Here is a 23,153-nt window from a genome sequence, read left to right as displayed (position 1 = left end):
CAAAGTGTACCACAAACTTACTGTAATACTCCGCCATGCCCAAAAACGACCTTACTTCCTCCTTGTTGGTGGGGGGTGGAGCTTCAGCAATTGCTTTTACATTGTCTGCTTTTGGTGTAATGCCCTGCGCCCCAATCTCGTGACCTAGGTAAGTCACCGATTCTAGTCCCAGGCGGCATTTGGTCCATTCTGCTGTGAGGCCCTTGCTTTCCAGGGTTCTTAGTACTCTCCCAAGTTTCTGATCGTGGTCCACTCTATCCCGCCCCATTATCAGAATGTCGTCCTGGAAATACTGGATGTCAGTTAAGTTCTTAAACAGTTGGTGCATTAACCTTTGGAATACCGCAGCCGCCGAGGCCAGTCCGAACGGCATGCGACAGAACTGGTAGCATCCGAATGGGGTGATGAAAGACGTGAGTTTTCTGCTGTCTGGGTGCAATACTACTTGGTGGTACGCAGAGGTCAAATCAATGGTGGAGTACCATTTGACCCCTCTGGTTTTTGCTAGCATTTCGTCGATCCTTGGGAGGGGAAATTTCTCTACGACAATGTTCTTGTTTAGCTCTCTCAGGTCGACGCAGAGCCTGACCTTTCCATTCGGCTTCATGACTACAACCAAGGGCGCGAGCCACTCTGCACAGGTGATGGGCTCAATTATCCCCTTACTCTCCAATTCTTGAAGCTCCTTTTGTACTGCCTCTCTTACCGCTATGGGTATATTCCTCACTTTGTGGGCAACCGGGACAGCGTCCTCCTTGAGCACGATCTTATGTTGGAATCTTTCAAGTTTTCCCACCGTGCCTCCGAACACTCTTGGATACTCCTCTTTCCATTTGGTGAGATTGGGTCATGCGTCTGGCTCTGTAAGCAAAATCTGTTCTTTGCCTCCCAGGTCCAACTTGATTCCCAGGTCACCCTGGTCCAGCCACCCTAAGACGGACGGTCCTCTCTCTGAGATGTACAGCTTGCATAACGCTGATCTGCCTCTGAACTCAAACTTCAAGAGTCTATACCCCACCATAGGGATGCGATCGCCGTTATATGTGACCGGTCGGATGTCCAACTTCTCCAGCTCTGGTCCTATCTTCGGTCTGAATGTTTCATCCCACACTGCTCTTTGTATTATCGTGTAGGGGGAACCTGTATCCGCCACTACACTGATGGTTACTCCTCCCATCTTCATTTCCAACACAGGTTTGTTTGTCCTTTTTCCATCTATACACATTATTTGGTCGTATATGCACAGGACAGTGATGACCTCTTCCTCCTCCGTCTCTTCCTGAACCTCGTCTTCCTGGTCTACGTATTTTACCATACCTTTGGACAATTTCTTCCGGCACACTTTCTCATAATGTCCGATGATACCACAGTGTAAGCACTTGGCCCTGAACGCTGGGCATCTTCTGTCGTGAGCCTCATGAGACCAACTCCCACACCTGTAGCACGATTTCTTGTTGCCACCGCCTTCCTGTCTCTTCTGCGATCCCGTGCTGCTCTGCCAATTGTTTGATCTCTTCGGCGTAGCGCCCCTGTACCTCAGATCTTTGCGAGGTTCTTCATCCTGTATCTTGTTCACCATGGCTGCGGTCGGCGGTTCTTTCTTGGTTGCGTCGGCGCACCTCCGTGCGAGTTCTGCCCTCTTGACTATGACCATTACGTCCTTGAGTGTGGTGTCTCCACTCGCCCATAGCTTGTCCTGGACATTCGTGCTGGTTGTGTGCATTACTATTTGGTCCTTGATAAACTCTTCCTCCCACAGGGCATACCTGCACGTGGCCGCTAGCTTCTTCAGAGCCGCTACATATTCCTCAATCGACTCTCCAGCCCGTTGTTTTCTCTGCTGGAAGTTGAATCTATCGACCGACACACATACCGTGGGCCTATAATGTTCGTTTAGGTCATCGATAGCATGGGCGTACACATCATCGTCAGAGCCATCTCTCTGTTTGGGCACCAGGCTTTTGTATATTCTGAGTCCTTCTGGCCCCAAATTGAGTAGCAATATACGTTTTTTCCTGTTGGGTTTGAATGTCTCTTCATTCTCGTCCTCTAAGACCTCTATGAAGTTGTGTATATATTCGCGCCAGTCCTCCCACTTCATCAGTGGTTCTCCTGGCTTCGGGAGGAACTGGACTGGTGCAATAGCGTAGCCTGCTGGTGCGCTCATTTTTTCCTCCTTGACCGTCGACGCTCTGCTTCCTTTTCCTGTGGGGCTACCTGGGGTGCTGTCCGTCTCCTCTCTCTTGGCGTGTTCTTGGGGACCCTCCGTGTCAGCCCCCTCACCCTCCTTTACGGTAGCCAGGTCTGACCTCCTTGTGGATAGAGTGGGTTGGATGCGACGCGCTGTCTGGCCGCTATGGGGTCTCTATGCCACTTTCCTATTGCGTGGGTGGTACTGGCTCTGCCGCGCTCTTTAGGGTACGGTACCTCATGTGGTGCTTGCAGTCCTGGTGGTTCCCAGTTGCTCTGCCCAAGATTTCTGCTCTGCTGTGCCAGTTCCACTCCCACTGGATGCCACTGGTTGCTTGGAGCTCTGCTGGCACCTTGGGTCTGCTTGGGTGGAGCTCTGCAGTGTCTCCCTCTACCACGTGGTGGGTGAGCTGCCTTCCGTTTTTTTTTTTTTCCTGGGTGTGCTGGTCGAGTCCCGACCTCGTCACCACTGTAATGATGGTAATCTCAATGAAGTCGCTGACTCAGATTACTTATAAATGGTGCCTTTTATTAATTACAACTATTCCCTAAAGAGCGCCGAGCCAGCGCTGCTCTCTCGCGGCTGCCGCGCCTCTGACTGCCTGCGCGCGCAGTCCGCCCCCAACGTGGCCGCCGCACGTCACGTAGCTACGTGACGTGCATAGACTGGTGCGCGCCACTACATATTGCAAGCCTATAGTCACTACTTTCAGTTGTGGCATGTTTTCGTAATTTCTTTTTATTTTGGTGGCATATGCTCGCTATAATTTTTTTTAAGTTAACCATTGTACCAGCCTAGCCAGGCCAGACCTCTTGCCTGTGCTGTTCCTTGCCTTTAACGAGGATGCATGATACAGATTAAATACTAGGCACATGGTTTAAATATTCATAATCTGTGGTAGGAGCCTTACCCCTTTTTGCCCGTTTGAGTTTCGGTTTTGTCTGCACAAATGTACATTCATTGGGCGAACTGTGCATCACTTCCGGGGCAGCAAGCTCAAATTCAGACAGACAAGGACGTGTTCCTCTTCTGTCACACATAAACATTAAAGTTGAGCCTTAGCAACAAGGGAGACTGGCATTTAGCCTTTGCCTGCGCAAGACAATTTACCAATTCCGTAATTAAAAGATAAATAATGTCCTTTTCTTGACAATGTTACAAAGCGATTATGAAGAAAAAAATCAATAAAGGACATTACTGATAAATAATGCCCATTCGTTATGACCTAAGACAGCTCTGGGAAACGCTAATGAAAACGGATGAACACAAAGCAAATGGTTTAATATATAAAAGTGCAATCGAAATTTGAAATGTCTTAAACATGAGATGTGGCCCTTCAGCACGGTGTGCATATCTTTGAGTTCTGTCTTTGACTTTAGTCCACCCATTGAGGGATGTTTAAACACATGGAATATTGCAAAGATATAACTTGTCAACCTGAGTGCTAAGCTCCACCAGCCCACGAGGTTGCATTATCAACCTATGCCAGCTCACAACCAGCTGCCATTTTAACTTTACGCCGCCCTTTACATTGCCTTTGTTTGTCGAGTGGAGCCTTTTCTGTCTCAAGAAGCTGCGGTTTTATATTATGATGGTGGAAATCGAGTGTTTGATCATCTGAATTTCAATGCGTTGAAGAGATTATTGGCAAGAAAATTGCATTCTCTACAGCGACAGGGGCGTAATTCAGACTGCTTTGATGAAATGCTAGACGTCTTTTACACGCTCCTGATGGGTGCGTGCTTCAATTTCGGCTTTTGGCAGAGGAGCTTTTATGTGTTTTCTAAATTAGAAAACAAGCATATTGCCAATAACGCAACAATTAGAGCCCTTTCAACTGTTTATTGGCAGGCGCCATCTTAACCCGCAGGTCCCTCACACAAAAGGTGCTGCTACATATGTCGGTTTCAGCTCGCGTGTGTGAATTATTAGATGCGCAGTGTACATAAATGATATTTAACCGCATAAGGTTGACCGTTGTGCTCCGTCTGCACATGAATTGAAGAATATGTTAATTGTATTATTCATTCTTCAAATACATTATTAGGGCGGCTTCCACAAGCAACTTGCTCCACAATTTGTGTTGACCATTATGTTTTTTTGTATTATTTTTTTTTTGTGTATGTGGCAATTGTAGTGAAAGTTGCAGAGATCCGACCGCATCAAATGTTGCTAGTGCACAGTATAGAGATGGATGCCTAAAGAAGAAATACCTCGAAGGGGCTAACCGGCATTGTGTGCATGCATGCTTGGAGTGAGAGCAGCGACCGGAGTTAATGAACAGGTCACACAGGGTAGTTCGCCTCAGTACAGAGAGCATTGCAGCACAACAGTACGTGTTAAGTCCTTTGCGTGAAATGGTCTGACTGCCTGCTCTGCGTGCGCGTGCCTCCCGAGAAACGACACCGTCTCCTCACAGCAATTCCCGCTTTCCCGGGTTAGCGCGTGTCACATCTGTCGGTGTGACTGGCACCATTTCACATAATCAGCCATCAATATTCATCTCTGGGTTTAGAGGCTTGAATGGTATTTCCTTTCTCGGTTCTCAGACACCTCGGTGTTTTTCTTTGCCTGTAGCTGTTGTTATTGCGAGTCATTCGAATGGCATGCCTTCGTTTCATTCCGATTGCAGTAATTGCCTTTTGTTCGTGTTTTTGTAACGAGGTTTGGCATGCTTTCTGTGCTCTATCACTTTTAATATATTTGCATTGCTTTTCTGCATTCAACATACGCGATAAATTTGCATGCCTTTGTTTTTCCTCATTATTTTATGTCGTTAACAGTTTTCAAGCATGTTGGAATTTATTGAGTCTTAACAAATCAATCACAGTAGGATGAACAGCTATTGCACAATAAAAACTAACACCACCCAGGCACACGCGGTGATGAGTAACTGAGGACTTGCACTTTTTGCATTACGAATATTGTCTTAGATATCGATTTCCATATTTTGCTTGTTGTGACAAGATATAATCGATTTGTTTGAAGAACTGTTTCTTATTTTCTCTTTAACTTTTCTTGTCTGTTTCTTTTGCAGCACAGTTGCTGGACAGCGCTTCTGCTTATGGCATTTTTATCTCTTTTCCTTTTTTTCCCTTTTCAATTACCACAGGTTTAGCCCTTACGAGTGGTATAATCCACACCCTTGCAATCCCGACTCAGACGTGGTGGAAAACAATTTTACCTTGCTAAATAGTTTCTGGTTTGGCGTTGGAGCTCTCATGCAGCAAGGTATACGATTCAGCCTCCTCTTTCTCTGGGCGCTATGTCCCACTTTTTGCTGGGGGTAAAATCTCTCTCGCATACAAGTCACTTGCATGGGTGCCTCTGTGCATGTAGCCATGAAGAAAGCTTTTCGTTCATGTTAATGCATCTAACTGTAGGCATGGTTAAACTTTAATTGAGGATTGTGTAGACACATCAAGTGTTTACTAATCCTACATAGATACATCTTCATCAAATATCCCACCTAACAAAAAATAGTTGCATTACTTCATCAGTCAACAGTAGCTGTAATATAATGAACAATCAAAGCTGTATTAATTTTGCCAAAATCATTGGCGACGAGGCAACAATATTGCTTTGTACTACATGATTTCAATGAAGAAGCCTCAACTCATTTCATACAGATACAGATGTACTATAGTAATTATTGCATGGTTAGACTTTGCAGCTATTATATTTTACCAAATATGATGGTTGTATACCGAACACATATGCTTACAATATAGGGTAATGTCATCTTCTAAAATAACTAACAAATGCATTCCATAACTAATATTAATAAAAAAAATCGCATGTCATACAGTGCATGCATTTTCATTTTTTAATGAAGATTCCAAACATAGCATTTGAAAGTTATATAATTAAACTTGTAATGTTAAGAAAATGTCAAACCTGGCAATCGATAAAAAATGATGCTCGCTCAGTCTTTTCAATTAAAAAGTTATGACTATCGCTTGGTTCAACTTTTTTAATTTTAATTTTAAATACTATTTTTAAGTGCTGCACTTTCTTCAGTATGTCCCTGCATTACAGACAACAAAAGAAAACAGTCCCTCAAAAATGCTGCTAAATAATTTCCTACTTTCCTATTAAGTCAAATTAAATGTCCAGATGGGTGTCTTGACCTACTTAAAATTAGGGGTGGGTGAAGTTTAAGACATTCACCATCACAAACCTCTCAAAGTATTTTTGAAGTTTCACAAACTTTGTGAAATTTGCAGGTGCTAAAACTAAAGCAGATGTAATAATTTACAAAAAGTATGTATAAGGAAAAAATTAGCCAACCCGACTAAACCTACATTTATTTGTAAGAGAAGTTACCGACAAGGAAAAGGAGATTTTAGGTTAAAATGTATCCCTCAAATGCTTTAGTTATACGTACATTTGCTGTAGGGTGAAGTGCCTAATATAATATCTGAAATTTTGCTACGGGCAAAATGTTTGGACTTCTGGGGGAATACAAGCTTTGCCCACCTATACTTAAAATAAATGTACTTTCAAAAATCATTTTTAGACATAAACAGTCATTATGTCACCTCTAAGTAGAGAAAAAAAGTGTCTATATCATACTACAGTATTTTCATAAACACAAACGGTTACATGATAGAGGGTCCCGTACATTCCTTGTTGCTGCAGTTTCCCCAGGAAATGGTGGGATATAGTGCTGGTCATGACGTTACCTTGGGTACATGACAGTCAGCCCCCAACCAGGCTCTGTTACGTGGGCCGAGGTGGCACTCTGTTTAAGTCCTTGGCTGATATGTGAACTTGTGGTAATTGGGACAAGCTTTTTCTGCAGCACTTTCTATCCCTGTCATGTTTGAACTGTTATCTTGCTGATTAACTAAATGAGATGACATTTGGCTGAGTTGTGTGTACTAGTATGGCAACTTGGTCAATATGGTCATGCCTTTGTGTTTATGAGTGTCTAACAAGTCGGCCATAGGAACCGCTACAGTCGGAGGGTACGTTTCTGTTTCTTTCCTTGCAGAGTCTGGAGAAGGTGTTGGCTGTCATGTCTAACCCGGTCAGCCTTTTCTGTGTGAAACAGCAAGGGTAAGGTGAACTGACTGGTAAAATGGACAGTTTTCAAATAGTCCAGCTATGATTCCACCTCCTTCAGTCCTCTTACATTTGATTTAAAGGCAATTGTTTCAAAGATGGGATCCCTTTCTGGATGAGTTGTTTACAATTACCCATATGGATACTGTGTAGTTGAATAGCACATAACTGGTCATACTGAAAAAAGTCTATCTTGCCCTCACTTCGTTTTACTTATGCTGAGTGCACTGTTATATAACATTATTGTACTGAATGTAAATTCTAAAAGTTATGACTGTGTGTTATGGATGTCTTACTGTTACATGACTGACAAATTAAGTTAAGCATGATTTAGAGAGAAGGGCATGCGTGTGTTGAATCCCTATAAAAACTGTAATGTCAAAATAATGCATTTAATAATGCACTGTGAAATTAATACAATAAGGTTATTTTTGAATATGTGTCATGCAAAACAAAGTTGCGATAACCATTTAATTCAACCATCTCAGTCAGTGACCTACTTCAGAATAGTGTGAAAGCCAAATATATTACAATCGGTGAAAGCATTTTCTATAGGGACTAGCTAATCAGGCACTTTCCATTGCAAACATTCATTTTTGTCTATAACATGGCCGTCCCACAAAATTACAAACAATCTATTTTAGTGAAAAATGTATGATGGGCTCTGCAAAAATGCATTACAATGACCTATAGAAATACCTGCTATCAATTGGATTATAGCTCTGAAATTAACTGAACGTGTACAGTTGTTTCGTTGCGGAAAATCCCAAATATTTGCAGCTACTGAAAATGGTCCTGGTGGACTGGCTCTGCTCACATTTGTAAACAGACCCAGATTCTTATATTTTTCCCTTATCAGAAATAGAACAGTGTCGCTGGGCACTGGCTTTAAAATCTTTTATGTTGGCGGTGTACAAGCGAACACAATGAAGCTGGTTAAATCGAAGCCCAAACTTCTTCCGCTGAACATTTGGTCCAATATGTGAAATGTATGTTGGTGTATCTGCTGTAGTTACTGCTTACAAATCAACGAAAGCTTCACTCATATGCGTATCTACCATTAGTTCCTTCCTTTTGAATTTTCTTTAAAACAATGTAAGCACTATGCACCAACAATGACCCTCTGTCAATCAAAAGACCATTGATTGTTCAATTCTCATCAAGTTGAGAGCTGCATTTGTGGTACTAGATGAACAATTTAGAAATCTCTTTTTCTGTTTGAGAGCTTGTGAGACACCTTACATTCCAAAGGTGGTAAAAAAGTCAGATGCCACCAATGAACATGTAATAATTGCACATCCCTACGACCTCTGCTGCAACCTGTTGGTGCATACCACAATACGTTCATATCAAGACCAGTTGAGGATAATATGAATCATGAAAGCAATGTATACCTAGTAGAATGCCAATTTTATGATCGTCTCTGGTACTGGAAATACCAGTTGATGTTAATGTGCCGGAGTGAAATTACATTTTGAGAAACGTGCATTGTTGATTTCTTCAGAAAAATTTAAGTCAGACATCGTTATCCTACCAATGACACACTAATAAAAATAATATTCAGAGTATCCTCTGTTCTCTGAAAAATGAGGAACTAAACTGTCCAATCTGATCAATTTCAGAAGTTTAAATCGTTTGCCAAGTTTTTACACTGCAGTTTGTAAAAGTAGAGGCAAAGAAGACCGGTTTCAGAAATATTGGAATTGTTCAGTAATGGTACACAACATTTTCAGATAATCGCCTTGAAAAGTATTCAGAAGTTATAATGGGTTCAGTAAATGACTAAATATGGTTCAATTAAAAAAAGCAATGCTGTTTCAGTTTGCTGGAACCATCTTGCTTTGAACCTCATACACAATCTGTTTAATTCATTTAATTGAATTTGAGCGTGAACAGTTAAAAAACGACCTTAGTGTAGCTTCAGACTACTACTACTTTTGTCATTTGTTGCCCTGTGCCTTTAAAGAAAATTAATTTTACTGTTTTAAAATTAAATATCAACGTACACAAAACCTCCTTGCAGCGCTATAAATTTACAAAAGTTTTATGAAAAAAAATAAAATAAATTATACTTCCCATCAGAATATGGTGCAGTTCGAAAATGCATAATCCCATCAGGTGCCAACCACATATAAGAGAAATATCAGCAGGTTTTTCCTCCCATCTGATCAATACTTAGGTAATAGTTGCTACTTGGACATTCCAGGTGGCTAAATCTATCAACTTCTGCCAGTTTAAAATAAAGCTGTCTAAGTATGTGTGAGAAGTGGAAAGCTTGAATTTCATCTTGCTTCTGTTGTGCTTTCCTAGGTCATCAACCGAATATGATGAAATTGACAAAACAAGTAACTCCCACCAAGAAAACGAAATATAGGAGTACTAGTACCTCTGTACATTTAAAATGAAGCACACCCACTCTACTAATGACAAAGTACATTACATTTCTGAATTAAGGTGCTTAAGATGAAAGGGCATAACTTTCTCAGCCTTAAACTTTAAACTCTGTGCCCAAAGGGCTGCGTCAAGGTTGATGCATTTTCTAGGATTCTGTCAGAATTACTACACCAAACGGTTTTCTCACTTCTACATACCAACCAACATTGTTTCATTTTTTGGTGCTTTGAGTCCCCCTCTGCACTTTAGAAAAATGAAATCAACTGAACTGAAGAGATTGTCTGTGTTTGGCTGGTTTGATACATATGAGTTTTAATTTGCATTTGGTTGTATTGCATATGTTATGGAATGGTGGGCAGCTAAATCAATTAACTTCTCCGTTATAACAACTGATCTTCTTTATTTCCTTATGCAATTGTCTCATCTTATTCCTTGAATTCCACTAGGTTCTGAACTTATGCCCAAAGCACTCTCCACTAGGATAGTTGGAGGCATTTGGTGGTTTTTCACACTCATCATCATTTCCTCATATACTGCTAACCTCGCCGCCTTTCTGACAGTTGAACGCATGGAATCGCCCATTGACTCGGCAGATGACTTAGCGAAACAAACAAAAATCGAGTATGGAACAGTTCAAGATGGAGCGACTATGACATTTTTTAAGGTATGGCTTTTATTTTCAACACTGCTGACCACCTTGCTCATGATTAAATTATCTTTGTAAAGCAACAATTAGAATTACAATGCTAATCATAACTAATATAATGTGAACAAAGACTTATAGTTGTGATTTTAAAGAAATAACTAAAAAAAATCCCCTGTCTCTAAAACCAGCAAATCAGTGAGTATTATGCAACCTACTTAGTGACAGGCTTTGGTCTAGGGAACTTGAAATAAATTATCAATTTTAGCCTGACAAATAATTTATGTTATTGTTCACTTTTTTAAACACTGAGTAATGTCTAAATTTAGAAGGCCCTATTGATGAAAAAGTACCAAATCTGTACTTGCAGAAGTACACCTGTGTATGGTTGCAGATCTGCTACTTTTTGCTGTTCACTCACATTGCCAGAAGTAAGCCTCTAAAGCTAAGGCAGGCGCAACTCTCCAGCTATACTACTGGGAATGTCATAGAATGTATACCAAGGGTTCAGAATCCCCCTGTGCTGATGTTGGCACAGTGTAGAATTCCCCACAGTGAGGTAGAGTCGTGTGCAAATGAATGTTTTTTCCTCAGTGGGACAGTGCTTAATTTGAGCCAGTGGTTACCCGTGCTGGGCACCAGCACTTAATTGTCAACACCGGCTCTTGTGACTGTGCCAGAAGTTGGCACTGTCTGGCTGATTTAGAGAAGACCACAGCAACAGTTAATTATTAGTTCAATATACATTAAAATTACTATTACCTGACACCCAAGCCATTCTTATTGCTTTGGTATCCTGAAATAGTCTGAATTGTCACCATTGTAGGAGTGTGATTGTTAGTAGTTGTGTTGTTACAATAATTGACAGCAAAGCATGGGCAATGTGTGGCTTCCTGATGAAACCCTGGTTCTTATTTCTTTACAAATTAACCCCTTTTGTGGGGAAAACATTTTTTACCTTTGAGAAAGCCTTTCCTCTACACTTCCAGGGCGATACACCCTGTTTCCTATTGAGGAAGGGGTTACTCCACTCCTTGTTTGGAGTATATCTCCAACCATTTAAGAATGGAAAGTGGTAAGATCACAGTTTACAATTGCTCACAAACATACATGCTTGTGGGCTTTCCCAACCTCCTAAAGCAAACCAATGTATGAAATGTAAGAAGAATTGTATATTGTTGTTTTAATTGTAAGTTTTTAGTAACTGAACAATACATTTTTCATTCATTCATTCATTCCTAAAGCAAACCATGCTTTAAAACACCCAGTTGTCACCCCTTGACTGCAGATTTCTCCACAGCCATTGTGGACAAATCTCCTGCAGTTAATCCATCTGTGCGCGCAGGAATCCCTTTGTGGATTCCTGAAAGTGCTAAATGGAGGTATTCTCTGCGATAAATATAATTCTTGTGAATAGGATCCACAATGTTAAAAGTTGAGGGCAGATCATTACAGTATATTTATAAATACTTCTGTGAAAGCATCGCTGCAATCATTCAACTACTGTGTTCAAGAATTGAGTTGAGTTTTCGTAAAAACCACTGCACATGAACTGCAAAACTATTATATGTAAATTTAGTTCCTGCCTATTCAATATTGAAATTTTAATGATGTGACTGATTTTACCGCTTTACTACATTTGACTTGCAGGCTTTGTCAGTTTCTTTGTACTTTCATTGCATTACACACTTTGCAAATTGGTTGTAAATTCATACACTATAATGACATTATACATTCAGACGCGATTGTGCTGGCTTTAATAGTGATTGCGTTGGTATCTTTGATAGCCTCTGGGGCATAAGTAATAGAACCATAAAAATCATCTGTGTGTTGGCAACCGGGTAGTAATCTAAAAACTATTCTAAAATTATGCTAATCACTTATTCTCAGCAAATTGTCCAAAATGTATCACTTACTACATAGGTCCAGAGTTGTAGAAATAGAAGAGCACATTGCATCAACATGTTTTACAGAAGTTTTGAATATACACTTTCACAAAAAAATTCTACATTAAGTTAAACGCTTTTAAAACTATAATACATGGTGTTGAGCTGCAAGCAATGGAGTTCCTGTGATTGTGACTTGTTAATAGGAATGTGTTATGGTTTAGTGTTCTTACAATCATGATCTGTTGAATTGTTCAGCTACAAAATAAGGTCCTCGTTTACAAGCCAATTGACGCCCTTGCAGCTCAATGAGCTTGCCCATACAAGGCCATGTAAAGTCACCTGCATGAATTTTCATGGCCTTGTAAATATGGACCCATTTTACTCATTGCCCTGCGTGAAAGGGGCATTCCATGAGTGTTGCTGTGGTTGTTCCCACCCAACATCCATGGAACCTGACACATTCCCGGCTTTACAACGTTTTGTAAAGCTGGGAATGCTTCAGAATCCTACACCTTCCCAGGGGAGGTGCAGGAGTGGCGCAATGAGGAGAAATACTTTTATTACTCCTCTTTTTTCCTCTTTCTTTGTGTGCTGCAGAAAACAGCACACATAGAAAGAGGAAAATGCCATCAATGATTGTTTTTGTGCAGGAAGGTGTCTCTTCCTGCACAACACTAATCATACCCTCAATGCAGGCACCCATACAACATGACGCAAGGGTGTCTTTATTGCCACATGGCTGCTGTTTGTGCGTCAGTGCAAAGGAGATGGACAGGAATGCGCCATATCTTGTAGATACGGCATGCTCCTGCCCTTTTATTTTGACGCACTAGAGAGCAGCAAGAAATCTTGCTGCGCTGATGTGCATCAAAATATAGTGAATGAGGCGCTAAATATTTATTATTCCATTTAGAAAAACCTCTGCATGCGATTGATATTGCAGCATTTTGCTAGGGATTGGATACTTCTTTATCTGTTTTTTAAAATGTTTTAATTATTCAGAAGTCAGATGGGTCTTCCCCAATTGAACTAACAAGCTCTTATTGCTCCTGTTGTCAGTGTATTTTGTGTATCAGCTGTTAATAATGAGAATACATTGCCCTACCAAGTTCCTATTGCTCCTGTTTTCTGTGTATTTTGTATTTCAAGAAGTCACCATACTGTTTGGCTGGGTCAGTCAGCATATGCAATTTTATGTTCTTGCTTGTAGAAATGCAATGAAAAGATTTGTTAAAAAAATAATTACTGGTATAGATTTCTGCACGTGGTGATACATTGCTTTACCAGTTTATAGCTTTTTTGATTTCTCCATCTACAAAAATATTTTCTGTGAGGGAAACTCCTTCTTTTACCTCTAAGTTAGTTTTGGGGCAAAACTCTACCCATTGTCCAATGAAATTATTCTTTCTTCCATCCACCCTTGACAGTAGGAAATCTGCAAACATTTTGCCGCTAGGGATCATTTGCAAAATGTTTTGTTAAAATCCACATATTTTTTATTATATTAGTGTTCATCTTTTGATAGGGAAACTGCGAGGCAATACTTCTTTTAAAGTGGAACCCCACATTTGTGAGCAACATTTTGACCCTTGTGAAAGAAAAGACACCGTTCTATGAATCGAGTCCTTAGCCAACAATGTACATAGTACATATTATATTACCATACGCTGACAATTATTTATCCTTCCATGGGGTATCTGCATTTATTCCTGGAAATTTATTGGTCTTTTTTGTAAAGCTCCTCCCCAATAAAAACATTATCATAAAAGACATTAATCTATGGATAGACGACCAGTTTGAAAATCTGTTTCAGAGCTGGTTAAGAACACAAACTTGTCATTTCGCTTTGTTTTATTTCAAATGGTGCATGGCCCAACTCATATGACAATGCCTTGACCTTGCATTCACTCACATCACTTAATATGAAACTTCTTCATGCAGCTGTAGCTTTGATTTGAGCTTTTTTAATGCACTCCTTCCATCACCAGCCACAAGGACTATCATCACTGTCATGTAAACTGGTGATAACTCCAGGCTCAATTAGACAAAAGGAAATGGAAGAGAATCAACATCTTCATCCGTTCGCAAATTTAAAGCATCCTATTGATGGTGAGCGGAACTCATTTCTTACTGTTGTCCAAGACGGTGTAGTGACCACTCTTGGCAAACTTTCACGGCGCTAGCGCAGCAAACAATACTTTTTTTACATATGGTAGAATGCCATAACATAAAGCACACTTAGGTAGCACTTTTCTGCCTGACACAGATAAAGTCATATAAAATATCCAAAGTATAGAATACTGAAACCAAGTAATTTGCACAAAATGACATACCATGCCAAAAGCATAAACTAAGTTCCAAACCTGGTAAAGTAGACCAACATCTTTCAAGAAATGTACAATCAGTAAGAGTTGGAAAATGAAAAATGCATCCTGCACATCCCATCAGCAAAATTAATATTTGGTGGACTTCTTTGAAGCTAATTTTACAAATCCATCAATCCATATTTAACAACTCAAAGAAGTCTCTTTATAGACTTTCTGTGAACTATCTCTATCCTGCTCATTTTCATCCCTCACCTGCCTCTTGGAAGAGCAAATGCTAGACATGATCTAGAATAAAAGGATTCAAACGCCCAGTGGATCCCTGTCCATAGATTTACACAAAGAAAGTCTATGATTGCATCTGACTTCACAAGACTACTGCGTACCTCAATTGTAAATGGCTCAGTAGCTGATCATGTGAAAGATGCATCTTAGTCCTCTTATTAAGAAACCAAATGCATACCAAGAGATGCTGTTCAAGTACAGCCCTCCTATACAGAACAAAAGTCTTGGCAAAATATATCACCAGCCACTAGTATGGGTACACTGAGTAGAACCCCTTTCTAAATGTTCTCGAATCATGAATCATGCTTTGAAGATGCACAGGCTCATCACTAAGAGAAGAGTTGCTAATGGCACTTTATAATGATCAGCAAGTGCTTCTGATCCTTCTTGACCTCTCCGCTGGCTATGATGCTTGGAAACACGTTGTCCTACTGAGCAGGTTCAGAGAATGGGCAGGGGAGTCAAGCAAGAGCCCTCCAATAGATAGTTTCATGCAAATTAAAGTGAATGTATTTTGGTTCTTCTGCACATGCAGTGAAAAAGGTTACTATCAGGTAGTCTTTTCACATATACTTTCTGACACAGCAGCACACAGTGTATTAATTCTCATTAAAGTGACCTCAGACTTTGGGGCACATTAGGATGGCGGGTGGACAAAGCGTGGAAAATGGGACCGCCCGCGACCTGAGCGGTGGTCCCGCTATGCAAATTATGATGCGCCCGTCACACTGGCGGGCGCATCATGCATTTGTAACAATTGCGGCGGGCAGTGTTTACACCAGCACCCGCCGCAATGTGACAAATGCATTTTGTGCATTTGCATACACAAAGCGGCAGGCACCGCGCGGTGCCTGCCGCATTGTGTATGCAAATGCAGGGGGTTACCACAGGTGGTATACAGCAGGAATATCGACGGGATAATATCGACTAGCAAAAAATATCGAGGTAAGAATATCGACTTTGTAAAATATCGCCAACAAAAATATTGGTGTTGTAAATATCGATTTTGTAGAATAACATAAATATCGACAAATAAAAATATCGTTGTATAGAATATAGTTGAGAGAAATATCGTTGTACATAATATCGCTATTATAATTAGATGTGTTGTATAAATGTTGAAAAATTTATGTTTTATGTTAAATCTTTTGTAATTTTATGTCTATTGTCATTATTATTCGAAAACAAATTAATACAAATTATAAAATATTAGTAACATTTTTAGGAGCGGGTTATTGGTTTTATAGGGGATAAGGGTGGGTAGTAATTTAAAAAAGTTGGGTAAATATTATTTTAGAATTGTAAAAAAAAATAGAAAGAGAATTTTTAAATTAGAAAATAGAAATGTTAAATAATTTAGATATTAAAAATAAAATTTTTTAATGAAGTATTTAAAAGATTTAGTAGCGGGTTGTTGGTTATATAGGGGATAAGGGTGGGTAGTAATTTAAATTTTTTATAAATTTAAAATAAAAAAAATGTTGATTTTTGAAAATCGAAATTTAAAATTAGAAAATAATATAATATATTTTAACATTAAATTAAGTGTGTGATTCTTTATTTAGAGTGTTTATTTAAATCAAAATTTCGCAATTTAAAATTTGAAATTCGAAATTTGAAATTTGAATTTTGAATTTTGAATTTTGAAAATATATATTTTTTTAATTTACATGAAGTTAAGTGTGTTATATTTTATTAGTGTGTTTTATGTTATATAGATGCTAAGGTTGGGTAGTAAATAATAATAATGTGTGTGAATGTTTTAAAAAAAGTGAAATTGTTATTAAATAAAAAAAAAATTTAATGCGAAAATTAAATTTGAAATAAAATCTGTAAAATGATTTTTTAATAAAAATTTAGTGTGTGAATCTTTTATTTGTGGGTAAATCGCATTATGATGGATAAGAGTGGGTAGTAATATTTAAAAATGTGTGTTAATGTGTCATAATAAATAAATTTTGAACAAAAATAATTTAAAAAAAATTACAAATCTTAAAATTTCAAGATCAAAATGTTTATATTTAAAAAAAAATATTTACAAATAAAATATTAGGTTTTAGTATTTATTAGTTGATTGCATAGGGTGAAGGGTGAGTAGGATTTAAAAATTATTGTGCTTTACTGTCCAGTACTTTCCTTGAGTAATGTATGATTGGAGTTAGAATAGTAAATTAGTTTGGTTTACTGTCCAGCACTTTCCCTGAGTTATGTTGGATTGGAGTTAGAATAGTAAATTGTTATGGTTTACTGTCCAGCACTTTCCCTGAGTTATGTTGGATTTTGGGTTAGAATAGAAAATGATTATGATTTAGTGTCCAGCACTTTCCCTGACTTATGTTGTATTGGAGTTAGAATAGTAAATTGTTATGGTTTACTGTCCAACACTTTCCCTGAGTTATGTTGGATTTGGAGTTAGAATAGTAAATTATTATGGTTTACTGTCCAGCACTTTCTCTGAGTTATGTTGGATTGAAGTTAGAATAGTAAATTATTATGGTTTACTGTCCAGCACTTTCCCTGACTTATGTTGGATTGGAGTTAGAATAGTAAATTGTTATGGTTTACTATCCAACAATTTCCCTGAGTTATGTTGGATTTGGAGTTTGAATAGTAAATTATTATGGTTTACTGTCCAGCACTTTCCCTGACTTATGTTGGATTGGAGTTAGAATAGTAAATTGTTATGGTTTACTGTCCAGCACTTTCCCTGAGTTATGTTGGATTTGGAGTTAGAATAGTAAATTGTTATGGTTTACTCTCCAGCACTTTCCCTGATTTATGTTGGATTGGAGTTAGAATAGTAAATTGTTATGGTTTACTGTCCAGCACTTTCCCTGAGTTATGTTGGATTGGAGTTAGAATAGTAAATTATTATGGTTTACTGTCCAGCACTTTCCCTGAGTTATGTTGGATTGGAGTTAGAATAGTAAATTATTATGGTTTTCTGTCCAGCACTTTCCCTGAGTTATGTTGGATTTGGAGTTAGAATAGTAAATTATTGTGGTTTACTGTCCAACATTTTCAATGAGTTATGTTGGATTTGGAGTAACATTATTAAAAATTGTTAATTTAAAAAAAAATATATATATATAAAAAATAATATTCTTTATATTTGTAATTATTATTACATATATATTTTTAATATTAATTTTATAAAGAAACAAATATATATATTTTTAAACATTTTAACATTTAAATCACAAGTTCAAACATTTATTAAGTACAATAGTAATATAGTCTTGTGAAAAAAACATTTTTTATTACTTTCTTTTGTAGATGGAAATATTTAAACATTTTTTTACACAATTTTTTTATATCTTCACATTTTACATTGCAGTATTTGTAACATATACATTGAAATATTATATTAATTAGCATATTAAATTTCAATTTTTTTATTTAAAAATTAATATGTTAATTAATTTACATATAATTGCCATTTTCAAAAGTATATACATAAAATAGTTCACATTTTTATATAATTAAAATACATATTTTACAATAATAAACATATTTTTAATATACAATAATTTATTAATATATAATTATATAAAACATAATTATTGTATATTTTACATTAATCATGTTTATTTTAAACATTTAGAAAATTATTACAATTTATGGAAAATAATTTGCAATTTATAACACATTTTTTCTTTATTATAATGGGGATTAAGTCCTATTTTTGTTTTTATTATGCTGCCATTTTGTTTGGTGTACTTCACTTTTTAGTCTATCTACATCGTTGTTTGGGTCATTTCAGAAAACGGAACCTCGCGATTGGGAGCTGCTTCGTGTTGGTGAATGTAAGTTTAATTTTCATTACTTCTAAGTAAAATTTTAGAAATTATTGAGCTAGTTTTAGTGTGTACGTGTTGCTATGTGTTTTATTTTACTCTTTATGTGAAAAGTACGTGTTATTTAAGGACGTTAGTGATAGCGTACTTTGATTGATATTTAATATGGATGTCATGTTAATTTATTGTATTAAAGTATTACTTTATGTATCTTACTGTCTTTTATATGTTATTTTTAGGCTTTGTGGGTTTCGTATTTATTGCGGGTGGGTTTTGTTTGTACTTTATTTACAGGTATTCGTTTTGGTGACCAGATGGATTTCATTATTTTTTTTTTTACATACAGGGAAATGTTTAAATACATTTCCTTATTTTTCGGGATTTTGGAGCGTTTTTTCTCGTGATTTATTTTCGGGTTTTCTATGGTTCCGTTATCCAGAGGATTGCTACGTTGGACCCTTATTATACAGTTGTATTTTTAGCATTTTGTGGGGATTTTTTTTACGATGTGGATTGCTTTTGGTTGTATTCGTGTTGAAACCATCTACTTGCAACACATTCTACAGCTGCAGAACCATAAGTTATTATTATTTTTTATTTTGGGGTGGATTATGCAAAATAGTTAAAAAAATGTTTATTTAGTTCCATTATGTCTTGTAATAATAAATTACATTTATTTTTACATGACATAATTTAACTAATTAAAAAAAAATGGTCTGTTTTATTTATTGTTTGATGCGTTCTTATTTGTATTTTGTTAAAGGATAGATTTTGCAATTAGGTCTAAGTATTCTAGACCTTGGATACTTGGGTACATTCTGTTTTTTTGTTGTAGGTATTCGTACATATTTAATGTTTGTTTACTTAGTTTTGGCCCGATTTTTGATAGAGATTGCTCGATTCTTAGTTCTTGGTAGCTTTGCTCTTTTTTGATGCTTTGGATTAGTTTTTGAAGTGTTGGTTGTGTTCTTCCTATTGTGGCTTGGAAGGCATTATGCCATCCTTCTACCGCGTTGTTGGTTTTGGCTTTCTGTGCTATAGTACTAGCATACACATTCCACCATGGAATTTGGAATTTAGGTTGTCTGCGGTGACCAGAACGATGTAATCTTCCCACCCAGGTGTCTTCAAAAAAGTCTAAGAAGCGAGTTAATTTTTTCTCATTACTGCGGTAGAAAGGGCTGTCAAGTAATAAATTGTAATGATTAGTGACTTCTGTTGTTGGCACATATGCCAGTGCAATTAACTTTTTAATCTGGTAAGCAAAGTTACTGTTTGTAGAATATTCAATGCTTAAAGTAGATTTTTGTAAGTGTCTCCATATACTTTGGTTGTAGTGATAATAACACCCTTGTATTGAAGTGTGTGGATATATTTTAAGTATAGCTTGAATCATAGCTATTTCAAAGTCTATTATGATTCTTTGTGGATAGTAATTATCAGTAAAATGTTTGATAGTTGTTAAAATTTCTACGTAGGTTGCATTTGTTTTATTTGGCAGCAGTGTATAAATTAAAGGGATATTAGTTTCCTGGTATTCACCGTGGATGGTGTAAAGTTGATAGAAAGGTTTGGGACAAACTTTAAAAGTTCCGTCCATCATCCATGTTTCACACGATTTTAGTTTTTGCAAATTGCTATTTGTTGCAAAAAGTAAAAAAATGTTATCATGACTTTGATTATCATACATTAAGAATGTATCTTCATTGTGGGTGATAGTATATTCTGGATATATTTTAATCTCTTGAAAAGTTTCAGGTGCTGGTGGAGTTGGATCAGAAGCTCGTTGAGTTTTAGCTATTAATCTTTTCAAGTTGGGGATTGAAGGTAACTGTCCTGTTACATGTTCTGGGACTTTGCTTAAAACATTTTTCAAAATAGTGGTGCTTGTTTCTTGGGAGCCTGTACTAGCTTCTCTCAATGTCTTTTGTGCTTCTCTTACTTCGACTTCTGTTACATTGGGTGGGTGGTTATGCTCACGTACATTTACAACATTGTTATCAACAGTAGTTGCTCTACCATAGCATGCAGTTGAATAATATTTACTACATTTCCAATGGGTTTTATTCTCTTTGACTCTTTCTTGGGTGTAGGTATAACCCATGTAGCTGAGCATTATTTTCCCCTTTTGAGAAGTTATAAAAGTAGCTCCTTCTGCCATGTCTAAGGTAGATCTGTGAAGACATATATATGTGTATTTAGTAAAAGTGATAAACATTTATTTAAATGTCTAGGCTAAAATGAGAAATTTAAAAATGTACTTACAATGTTGTGTTTCTGCTAATCAGATGTTTTCTGTTCTTGTATTCAGAGTTTCACTGTTTAATGTCCTGTAGTTGTGGTAGAGAATAGTAGTAATTAATGATATAGTTTGATACTTGTTTGTTTCTACTTTGTGATTATTAATAGACACAGTGGGTATACTTACTTAATTTAGTAGAAGATGTTTGTGTAGTTGTAGATTGGTAGATGAAGTTTGTATAGTCTGGAAAAAAAGTTAATATTAGTTATTTATTATAATTGGATATATTTGTAGCTCATACCATATCAAGTCATTTGGAACTTCTGTTTGTTATATTCTTAGTTAATTAAAATTTTTCTAAGTAGAAGTTGATAAGGCTGTTCATATTTTCGTTTATTAATTTATTGTGGCTGTTGTTGATAGGATGTTTTAGTTATATTTTACAAAAAAGAGAGAGCATTTCTTTAGCTCAGGGAGTTTAGCTACTTTTCGTGAGGTTGTTATGCTACATAAAATGGGAGTTCACTTACTTGAGTTGTAGTAGACTGTGTTGTAGTCGTTGTTGTAGGTGTGTATTCTCTTCTCTTCAGCAAAGTAACCATTTTTCTCCAAGTTTGGGCCAAAAATGGTAATTTTAGTTAAGTATGTAATTGTTTTTATTGTAGTGAGTTAAGTAATTGTTCATTTTGATTGGTTCAATTACATGCATTTTAAAATCATTGGATGAGAACTTTAGTTTGAATTTGAAAACCGTTATTTTGTAATGAGCCTGTAGTAATAATTTTTTTGTTCTACTTTATATTAGAAAATGTTTTGTATGTGTTTTATTATAATGGTTAATAATGTTAAAAATTTTAAAATATGTTAAATCTTAATAAAACTAATCGAAAATGAGTGTATAATAATTTTTGGTTACGTTTATATTACTAATGTTTATTTAAATATTATATACTAAAATTTAAAATATATAGTATATAGATATATGTTTGAAAGGCTTTTTTATAAATTAAATAATAATAAAAAAGTAAATTAATTGAAGGTATTGTGTATTTAAGGTTATAGAGAGGAAGGCAACATTTTTAGTATATTTAATTAGGTACTAAGTTACTCGATATTTGTGTTATCGATATTAGTGTAGATGGTAATGTTATTTCAAGGGTTGTCGATAATGTAGTAGTCGATATTTATGTACTCGATATAACTGTAAACGAAATTAATGTAGTCGATAAAAAATTATCGATATTTGTATAAATCCTTGTTTAAGTATATGGTGACGATATTTTTGTAGACGATGATTTTGTGACGATATTTTTGTTGGTCGGTGTTTTTGTAATCGATATTTCATCATGGAACCACCACAGGTATCCCCCATGTGCACCCCCACCTCGCCTTCACCATGGGGAACTGCAACGGGCCCCCTAAGTAAAGACCGCATGCGGTCGACTTCGCGACCGGCGGAAGACCCCCCAGCCATCCTAATGTGGCGGGGGTCATTCTGTTGAGGATGGCGGGCGAATTGCCCCTGCCAGGCTGGCGGTACCTACCGCCGGCCCGGCGGGGGTAATCCGCCCGCAATCCTAATGGGCCCCTTAGTATGCAAAGATTCATTGTGTTGTTACAACACATAGCCAAGACATGGCCATCTGTCGCTGAATTTTAGTTATTTTCTGTTGTGTTAGCTATAATCAAAACACACTGCCTACCCCTCACCGCCAGGGTTTTTCACCATCGAAAGTCACTTTTACACAAATTGAGGGGCAGATTTACACGAATCTAAAGCATCTCTGTATTATAGCAGAGATGCATCAGTTTCTTTGTGCCAAATAACCCTTGCACCACCATGGATGTGTTGCATTTACAATGCGGTGCTCCATGGTGCAAGGATTGAAAGATGCATCACGTATCTGTTGATGTAAAGGTCATGCATTGCTGGAGTCGTGTCGCAAGCATGACGCAATTCCAGCAATGCTCTGGCAGGGCTATACTTTTTGTGCTGTGTCACTCCTTATGCCTGCTTCAAGCAGGTGTAAGGTTTTGATGCAGTGGCGTCCTAGAAGTGGTGAAGCGAAATCTTGAAGATTTTCATGGTATCACTTTTACGAGGCTTTCCGGCGTGGGAACACCCACCCTGCATACATTATACCTGACGCAGGTATAATGTGGCTCAGAGCTTTACAATGGGATGCATCTCCCTAGATGCATCACGTTGCAAATGTGCCGAAACGTGGCTCATTGTTTATGCCGCCTCTGTGTCACAAAAGTGACGCAATCGGCTTGTAAATCTTCCGCAAAGTAGCAAAGTTGTGTCAACTCTTAGAAAG

The 23,153-nt window shown here is 37.4% G+C and overlaps 1 protein-coding gene across 1 annotated transcript in view; it reads left to right on the top strand.

Annotated features, from left to right (window-relative positions):
* Positions 1–23,153, top strand: part of GRIK2 (glutamate ionotropic receptor kainate type subunit 2) — a 1,557,632-nt gene that overhangs the window by 1,068,665 nt on the left and 465,814 nt on the right. The window contains exons 12-13 of the mRNA XM_078648357.1: positions 5,304–5,422; positions 10,099–10,316. Of these exons, the coding sequence (XP_078504483.1) occupies positions 5,304–5,422; positions 10,099–10,316 (337 nt within the window). The remainder of the gene's footprint in view (positions 1–5,303; positions 5,423–10,098; positions 10,317–23,153) is intronic.

Source organism: Lissotriton helveticus, chromosome 6, assembly GCF_964261635.1.
Source record: "Lissotriton helveticus chromosome 6, aLisHel1.1, whole genome shotgun sequence".
NCBI classification, from domain to species: Eukaryota; Metazoa; Chordata; class Amphibia; order Caudata; family Salamandridae; genus Lissotriton; species Lissotriton helveticus.
This window is presented reverse-complemented; position numbering and strand designations above follow the sequence as displayed.